The sequence below is a fragment of the Antechinus flavipes genome, chromosome 1 (genome assembly GCF_016432865.1).
Source record: "Antechinus flavipes isolate AdamAnt ecotype Samford, QLD, Australia chromosome 1, AdamAnt_v2, whole genome shotgun sequence".
In the NCBI taxonomy this organism is placed as follows: Eukaryota; Metazoa; Chordata; class Mammalia; order Dasyuromorphia; family Dasyuridae; genus Antechinus; species Antechinus flavipes.
Window position 1 is genome coordinate 641,540,705 of NC_067398.1, and position 9,280 is coordinate 641,549,984.

Genomic DNA, 9,280 nt, shown 5'->3' on the forward strand with positions numbered 1-9,280 from the left:
GGTTAAGAGATTTTTCTTAGGCAACCAACCTAGTAATCTTTGCAATAAAAATAGCTTATTTTTATTTTGAAGTAGCATAACAATAGCCCACCTTTGAATGGTGCTTTAAGGCTCATGGATGGCTTTCCTTATAATAATCCTATATAAGACAGGGAATTGGTCTCTGACAAACTCATTTCTCCCAGCTTGGATATATTTGGAAAGGATGGTTCATTAAAAGGGCTAATCCATTAACAAGGTAATCCCTGTACCAAGTATAAGCACTATTCTTGATGGAATTAGAGAAGATGTTACATCATTTTTATAGATGGACAACAGGCTTAGAGGTTCAGTGACTTAATTAAGATCACCAAGTTAGTAAGTACTCCAGTCTATTGCAACTCATGTCCTTGGCTTCAAATTTCATGCTATTTTAATCACATCCTGCTGGAGTGGCTGTCCAATTTCCCTGTCCAGATTTTAAGTTTTCAGAGGTCAAGGACTTGGTCTCCTTCTCTTATCTGCCTTCATCCTCTTTCATTCCTCCCACCAGAATTGGATTCAGAGGCTGAGCATAGAAGCCTAGATCAGAGTAAATGCGTGCCGAATGGTTGATTGATAACTAGACCTTGGGATCAAGGAGCTTATTCTCTAATACATATATAAGTATGATTGGAGGGAGAATGAGATTAATCCGGGCAAAGTTTTAGAAGAATGCTGAAGAGGAAGAGATCTTTTTGATCTGGGTCATATCTAACTTTGAGCAGAATGTTTTGGCTCCAACTAGGCGTTTAATACATGTTTGTTTAATTGAAAAGTATCAACAATTAGAGCTGTCCCATAGTGATGGCTGCCTCAGGAGGTAGTGAGCTCCTGTCACAGGAGTTCAGAGTTCACAAACATCACTTGTCAGGGACCTTGGGAAGAGACTCCTAATTAGGACTAGATGATGGGATCCCTCTTAGGTCTGATAATCTCATTAGTCAATGAACCATAATAAGTATTAAGCACTTACTATGTGTCAGGCATTGTATGGAGTATTGGAGATATAAAGAAAGACTAAAAATCACTCTGAGCTCTTCAAAAGGTTACATTTCAATGGGAAAGAAAATATGTAAATAAAAAGGGACATACAAGTATTGTTGTTGTTCAGTCACATCTGATTCTTCATGATTCCATTAGGGGTTTTCTTGGCAAAGATATTGGAGAAATTCGCCATTTTCTTCTCTAGCTCTATGTATGATGGCACCAGGCCTGGAGGCAGGAAGATCCACCTTCCTAAGTTAAAATCCAGTGTCAGACACTTAATAGCTGGGTGACCATGGACAAGTCATTTGTTCCATTTGCCTCCGTTTTCTCATCTTTAAAATGAGCTTCCTTAAAGAGAAGGCACTAGCACTTGAGGTTAGTTAGAAAGGCCTCCCGAAGGCTGTATTTGAGCTGAGTCTTGAAGGAAGTTAGGGATGTCAAGTTGTGGAAGTGAGGATGGTGGGCATTTGGTGCATAAGGGACAGCCAGTGCAAAGGTCCAAAGGTGAGGATGGAGTGTCATTATTACAAGGGCACCAGAGCATTTTAATCCATTATGGATGCAACTTCTGCACTAATATTCAGTCATCCCTTACTCTACTTCTAAAAAAAAGGGAAATATAGAGGGCCTAGAACAGAGCCCTAAAGGACACAAATAGAGGATGTGATCTAGATAAAGATCCAGCAAGGGAGACTGAGAAGAAGAGTCAGATAGGGAGGAGGACAATGAGGAGAAAAGGTGCCTCCAAAACCTAGAGAAAGAATCTGAATGAAGAGAGGGCAATCAACAATGAACAACAGAGGATTGTGAGATATACCCCTATACTTCAGGCCCTCAATACCTTTTATCTGGACTTTTACAATGGCCTCTTGTTTGGTATCCTAGACTTGCACCCCATTTTTCCAATCTTTCCTCTAAAAAGCCATTAAATCAATTTTCTAAATCATGTGTTATTTCCTTGCTTAATGAATCTCAATAATTCTCTAATGCCTCCAGAATCAAATGCAAACTCCTTTGGCTCCCACCTTCCTTTCTAGGCTTATTTCACATTTTTCTTCATGTACTCCATGATCCATCCAAGCTAGTATTCTTGCTATTTTTCCTGCATGATAGTCCATCTCTTTTTTCCATACCTTCAAATAGCTCTTTGTCCTCCATCTGGAGTTCATGCCTTTTTTGCTCCTGCCTTGTGGATTCCCAGATTCCCTTCAAAGATCAACTCAAATACCATCTTTTGCAGGAAAACTTTTACATGCCTCCAGATCCTATTGCTTTTATCCTTCCTACCCCTTTGCCTTGCATTTCTATAGTTGGGCCAGCTAGTTCCACGTGTACCTGAACAGGAGTCCCTTCTACACTATCTCAGACAAATGAAGACTTTTAGTGATGTTGAAATCACCAATTCCCAAGGTTCCTCATCTCCATCACTGATAGTCTCCTAGGTATTAGTTTCATAATCTTTTTCCCCCTTCTGTCTTTCCTTTTACAAATCAGCAAGTCCATGGATTTTTCTCTGTCCTTATCTGCTATAAGATTGTTAGCTGTCTCTGCTAAGTGACCATACCTTATCCAACTTTGTATTTGTCTACAATTCTGGGAACTGCACTCTGAATTTTGTGAACCCCGAAATAAACATTTGTTGATGTAAATTGTGCCAGGTAACCTGGTTTTGGGGTCCTGACTTTGTAGCTAACTTGTGTGTGATTTTGGGCCTATTATACTTGATGGTTTCTTAGGTCCCTTCTATCCCTGAAATTCTTTTGATTTTTCTTTCCTAGCTTTTTTTTTTTTTGCAGTCTATTTCCATCTGCTCAAGTGAGAAGCAACCAGGCAGGTAAATAAGAAATGTCTTTAGAAATACTTATAAAGGTCTGTTGGTTCCTTTTTTGTGCGGTGGGAGTTGGGAGGGGGCAAGATGTATAATCCTAGCATGACTAATAGCCTGATCTACCTGAGAGAGATTGGCTTCTCTGCAAAGCTCTGAGACTCCTCCTTTCCCTTCTCAATGTTGGTTTCATAATTTTTCACCACCAAAAAAAAATAATAACACAAGGCTTTTCTCTTCCATTCTCTGGAAATGAGACTTTAAAAATAACCCAAAGGTGGTCAGCAGGCAAGACAAGGGATTATGAAGTGAGAAAACTGCCAGTGTAGCTGGGGAAGCACAGAACAATTAGCATGATTTGAGGTCTTGTATTGTGCTGAAAAGGACCCTAAACTTGGCATCAGACAATCTGGGTTCTAATCAAATCATTTAATTAAACTTCTATTTCTTCATAAAGGGTTTTTCTAAGGAAAGTCCTTTTTAAAGTTTGATGGTTTAGAGAAATGAGAACTTTTGCTATTGTAATGTTATTTGAACTGGAGAGAGACTTAGGTGAGTGGGAAATTTGACTTGCTGGTCAATCCTGCCTCTGATACCTATTGGCCATATGATCTTGGTCAAATCTCTTAAACTCTCAATACTTAAAGCAACTCTAAGACCACACAATCTCAAGTTTATTGATGTGGAGCTGGAAGAGACCTTAGAGGTCATGAAGTCCAATCCCAAGGAAACTGAAGGCTGTAAAGAGAGGGGAAGGGGCTTGCTTAAGGTTACATATGTATTAAGTAACAGATTTGGAGCTGGAACCCACCTTCCCAAAGCAGTAGTCTTTCCAGTGGAAATTACCCATCTTACTACCTCAGAGGAGAACGTGGATTCTTGAGAATCAGATTGGAGTATGATCCCTAAAAGGTCCCACTAAGCTGGAAGGGCTTCAGGTCCAGACCCAGTGATAGTCTGGGTTATTCTTAAATGACAGAATATCAGTTAAGGACCAAATGAGTACTTGAGGCTTCTAGCACGAGATCTGGAGTCAAGGACAAGGAGTCAGAAACTTACTAGCTCTGTGACTCTAGACAAGTCATTTAAAACCCCTGGACTTCAGTTCTCTCGTCTATGAAATGGGGGGTGTAGATTTGTTGGAATCTGATATCCGAACCAGTTCTAGATCTGATTCTTGTCTAAATCCACAGTCTTCAGGCAGGGGATGGGGAGAGAGGTCGGGAAGGCTTCCTGGAAGAGCTGAACCTTAAAGGATGGGAGGATTTGGAGAAGTAGAGAGGTGGGAGAGGGGACAAATGTCAGATTTGGTTTTTTAGCTTGGTTACTATCTCTTTAATTGTGAAGTTCTCTTTTAGCTTTGGCTCAGAATTCCCTTCCACTCTCGTCTCCAGGGTGCCCGGGTAAACAGGGTTTCCCCCTCCCCAAGCATCCCGCCCCCAGAGGCGTCTTCCTGTCTACATGGCCTCTCCCTGTTCTGGAGACCCTGGCCCTGGTCGGCTGCCCCCACCCACCACTCCGGGTGTGACAGGTCTTTCGGAAGGGTGGGGAGTGGGTGGGTGGGGAAGGATAGAACCATGGACATTTAATTGGGAAGGGGCTTTAGAGACCACCTGCTTCAACTGGCTCATCTTGGATCAGGGAGGACAAGGGTCTCACTGAAAATTACCCAGCCAGTTAGTAAGATGGGACATGGAGGAAAGAGAGAGGAGGAAAGAGAAAAAGGCAGCTGAGAAGCAGGACAGCAAAGTTAGCATGGGCCTAACCTAAAGACCTGGGCCACTCTGGCTCTCTGACCTCCTCTCCCGCTTGAGATAACTGCTTCAGTTTCCCCATCTTACAGAAGGGGTAGTGAAAAGAGCCTGAATTTGGAGTTATAGGACCCCCCAATGTGAATCTTGGCTCTGTTACTGTGATCTTGGCTAAGCAATATTCCCTTTTTTGGCTTTGCTTTCTATAAAAAAAAGGGGGGGCAGATGATGATCTCTAAAGACCCCTTTTAGCTCTGAATTCTCTGCAGCTCTAACATTCTGTGAAGAGTATGAGGTTTTAGGAACCAGTAGCTTTCCCCTTCCTGGCCGACGCTGTGCTTCCCTCAGGTCCTGCTGCTCCCCAAGAGCCCCCGTTCCCAGACATTTATGGAGGTGACGCCCAGCTCTGGGAGGCTCACTTCCGTGGCATTGGTCGGGCCTATCGGGCCCTGGGCAAGGAGGATGACTTCGCCATCCGAGTTCTGACCGAGGACTTTACGCTCCCCTTCCCTTACGCCTGGCCACCTGGACCTGAGCCTGCTCGGGGTCCCCTCTTCTACGACCCCCAAGACAGAACGGGCTTTGACTTCCTCCTGCGGCCAGGGGCACCCCCACCTGCCTTGCTCCGTCCTCTCCATGCAACAGCTCAAGCCTTCCTACGAAAGCGGCGACTGGAACAGCTGGCCTTGAGCTACGCCAACTCAGGCAGTGGGGCTACCCCACACCCTGGAGTGGTCCTTCTGGCCCCTGCCCCCGGGCCCAACAAATTCTCTACCCCAGGACTCCCAGATGGGAAAGGGGCCAGGCCTGGGCCCCCACTGGTCTAAACCAAAGCACCATGTAGCAGACCTATGGCCTATGTCCCATTAGAGTCTTCTGGAAAATGAATAAATATTTTTGCTCGCTACTGTGTCCCAGAGCTGTTCAGAACTTTATAGCGACGTGAGAACATAGATTATTAGAGGCAGAAGGGATCGTGGAACATAGGGAAACATAGAACTCAGACTCTTTGAGGGGAAAGGGACTTGGTAACATAGAATACTGGAAAGGACCTAAGAGACGAGCTAGTCTAACTTCCCCCTTTTACAGATAAGGAAACTGAGGGCAGGCAAAAAGACTTTGCCCACACTCACTTTGGTAGCAAGCAGCAGAACTAGCATTGGAAACCAATTTCCCTGACTCCAACCTACCTCATACTGCCTCTTAAATATTCCTTTGCTACTGAGATCACTCAATGGTCTGGCACCAAATCTAGCATTGCAGACTATCTGAAGTCATTTCAGGGCACTACAGACTTTCATGGGAGCTCAACTGGTAAATATTTTAGAAATTTTATATCTCCTTCCCGTTATCACCTTTTATCACAGCTACAGGAAATCTCCATTGTCTCCAGCTTCTACATGATCCCTTCCAATAATAGGGAACTCATTAGCACCTGTGACAGCCCGTCTGATTGAGGAACTGCTCTGAGTTTCACAAAGTTTTTCCTTCTGTTGGATCAAAGTTTATTTTTCTGAACTCCATCTTTGCCCCTCCCCTCCTCAACCACCAATTTGGAGCTAAGACTTTCTTGACCCATACTTTGAGTCTCTGGAGTAGGTGGATGTGAAATGAATTGAGACCTGTGTTCAAATCCCAGTCCATTTCCTTTTGAGATCATTAGATTTAGAACTAAAAGCGAACTCAGAGATAACAGATTTTGAGAGTCAGGAGCACCTCAGAAGCCATCAAACCTAACCCATGTGTGAGGGAATCCTAACTGTTAAGTCATCATGGAGCAGCTTCTTCCTGAAGACTTCCAAGGGGGGAGAATCTGCCCCATATCAAACTTACATTTACCTCTTTACAACATCCAACCACTGATCCTGCCTCTCTCCTCTGGGGCCAGTTAGTCTTTGTCTTCTTTGTCCCTTCTTTGTCAGACAGCTCTTTAAATACCAGATTGTTTAATAGGGTCTCCTTCTACAGGGAAAGCCAGGTTTTAAAAGCTAATTGACTTACTCAAGGTCTCACAAATAGGTAAGAGGCAGTGTTGAAATTCTAGCTCTGTGATCATTAGTCAATCCCAGCACTTCACTGAGTCTCAGTCTACAAAATGGGAACAATATATGCACTACCCACCTCCCAGGGTCGACTATATAAAGCTTAAAAATAGGAGCACTTTAATTCAACTCTGGCCTCTTGCCATCCAGATTTAGCACATTAATTTGGTTCCTTTTGTGCTCAGATTCTTCAGATTTCTCATTTTCTCCTTTTAAGGGCCCACACTGTCTCTGTTTGTCTCTCCTAATTTAATTCTGTTAAGTCCCATTTCTATGTCACTGTCTCTTCAACAACACTGTGAGCCTTGAAGAGCAAATATTATGCCTATTTTTACAGATAAGGAAATTATACAGAGAAGTGGCTGTCCCTTGTTTTTTATATCTGTTGGACTGCAAGGGAAATGATTGGAAAATGGCTCAATCATTCTAGCTTTTTAAAACTGTTCATTTCCCAGCAGATGTGATCGAGTAAGAAGATAGGAGAAAGAGGTATAAGTCCTACTGGGGAGACTGCTTCCTTTGTCCTTGGGCATTTGAGGTATATGATTTGGTCCTTGCTCTCAAGTAATTCTGGAACCATAGGGGAGACAAAGGCTCTCCCCATAAAAAGTTTCTGGTCTGAGGGAACACTGGCCTTTTGGGATCAATTTGTAGGAATCATTCCAGAACCCTAAAAATTCTGGTGTCCAGAGCAAGTACTACACAATATACTTCAAGTAATTCTCAAGTCAAGTTTTAAAGATATTCATTGGGGTAGAAAACCTTAAATATCAGGATGTCATTAAGGGGAAGGGCCCTGACTATGGAGGGACTGAAGAGGGGAGAAAGCGGAGATCCTAGAACGCCAATGAGCCATTGTTAGAGTGACTTCCACTGGAAGTGACACTGGAGAAGACTAACCTGGAGTGTGTGGTTGCTTGAAATCTAGGTGAGAAAGCTGATGATCCAAATGGTTCTTAATTAAACTAATTATCCTTGTTTTGTTAGCAAGCTTAAAGCTTGCTAACAAAACAAGGATAATTATTACCTGTTGACAAGACTTCTAGATTCCAATGGCCTAAGGCAAAACTCTTAGTCATGCTCTCTACTTTTGGCTTTGATTCACATAAAGTGGGAAAACATTTTCAAATATGAACCCTACTGTCCAAAGACAAATATAGCATTGCTGAGTAACCTGGAAGGCTGCTAGGCCAAAGCATGCCCATTAGTTCACTCAGATGCACTAATTGGAGTTAATGGGAGGGGAGTTAGAGACTAAACTGATTAAATTGTTATTTAATTACGTGAATATCTCAATTCTCCAAGGAGTTCTGCAGGGGTACCATCAACCCACAGAGAAAGCAGCATTTAACCAGTGACCCATGAGTGAGTCCTGCTGGACTGACTCCTGAGCAGAGAAGGAATATTTTAAGGACATTGACAAGCTGTTCCAGGTAGGGTAACATGGATAGGGAAGAATATTCAAAATTAAGTCCTGTGAAGATAGTGGAGGGAAGATAGGTTATTGAACCTAGTAAAGAAAAGATTCAGGAACTCTTGATTTCTATCTTCAAATATGAAGGGCTATCTTAGGATAGAGGGAGTTGGTCTATGTGATCCCTAAAAGGTCCAGTTGAGGGAAGTTATGAGGAAAAAGATTTTGGCTTAATATAAACAACTCTCTAATAATAATGAGCTATTCTACAGAGGAATGAATTGTTTCAAAAGGTAGTGAGCTCCCCATTTTTGGAGGTTTTCAAGATACTTAGGATCTTAGGCTTCAGATTTAAAAGAGAAAGAGCCACATTTATTTGTTTATTCATTTTTAGGCCTTTTCTACTAAAAGAGAGTTTCTATTATATTTGGATAGAATTCAAGGACCTCTTGTGATGAAATGGGATTTTTTGGTAGAATTTTTTGATGACATGGTAATGGATCAGTATCTTTGAACAATTTAAGCTACACTTCCCATCCACTTTTTTGAACCTAGGCTTGAATTTCTCTCCACACATTCCCTTGATTTCTTCTCAGCCTACAGGAGTGTTCCCTTCAGACTAGGGAAAACAATGGCAAGGTAAGTGGCAAAGGTCCCATCTCCATTACCAGCCACAGGTCCCTTTTCTCACATCTCAGTCAGACCCCTAACTCATTGCCTAGATAGAAATAATGGTATATTTCCCTTCTGCCTTGGGAAATAGTAAAAAATGAATCAGTGATTCACTTTTCTTCAGTTGCAAACCTCCAGATAGGAAAAAATCACGCTCTGTCAAAATACTGCAGTTATTAAAATCTTTCTCCTCTCTCAGAAATTCCCTTTGGCCCCTCTCAGCTGCATTTGAGTAATGAAACATATAGGTTAGTAATGCAATAGTTAACCACATTTGTCATAAAGGATAATCAAAAGGAAGGTTAATAAATGTTTAAGAAATGGAGGTAAACCTTTCACCCTTAGGAAGGTATTACATTTTGTCATTTTTGAAGATGAAAGGGATGTGTGTGTGTGTGTGTGTGTGTGTGTGTGTGAGAGAGAGAGAGAGAGAGAGAGAGAGAGAGAGAGAGAGAGAGAGAGAGAGAGAGAGAGAGAAAGAGAGAGAGAGAGACAGAGATAGAAAGAGAAACAGGCAGATAAGCAAAGGCAGAGGGAGACAGAAGTAGAGAGACAGAAAGACAAAACT

At 42.3% G+C, this 9,280-nt stretch overlaps 1 protein-coding gene across 1 annotated transcript; it reads left to right on the plus strand.

Moving 5' to 3' along the window:
• Window positions 1-4,263: 4,263 nt before the first annotated feature.
• C1H8orf90 (chromosome 1 C8orf90 homolog) lies at window positions 4,264-5,477 on the plus strand. The gene is made up of 2 exons (XM_051964230.1): window positions 4,264-4,364; window positions 4,933-5,477. Exons 1-2 carry the CDS (start codon window positions 4,295-4,297, stop codon window positions 5,409-5,411), a joined length of 549 nt encoding a protein of 182 aa, XP_051820190.1. The 5' UTR covers window positions 4,264-4,294; the 3' UTR covers window positions 5,412-5,477.
• The last annotated feature ends 3,803 nt before the right edge of the window (window positions 5,478-9,280 follow it).

Coding starts and splice junctions, on each gene's coding strand:
- C1H8orf90 (XM_051964230.1), top strand. CDS start 4,295: ATGGCCTCTCCCTGTTCTGGAGACCCTGGCCCTGGTCGGCTGCCCCCA. Junction 4,365..4,932: donor CACCACTCCGGGTGTGACAG/GTCTTTCGGAAG, acceptor TGCTTCCCTCAG/GTCCTGCTGCTCCCCAAGAG.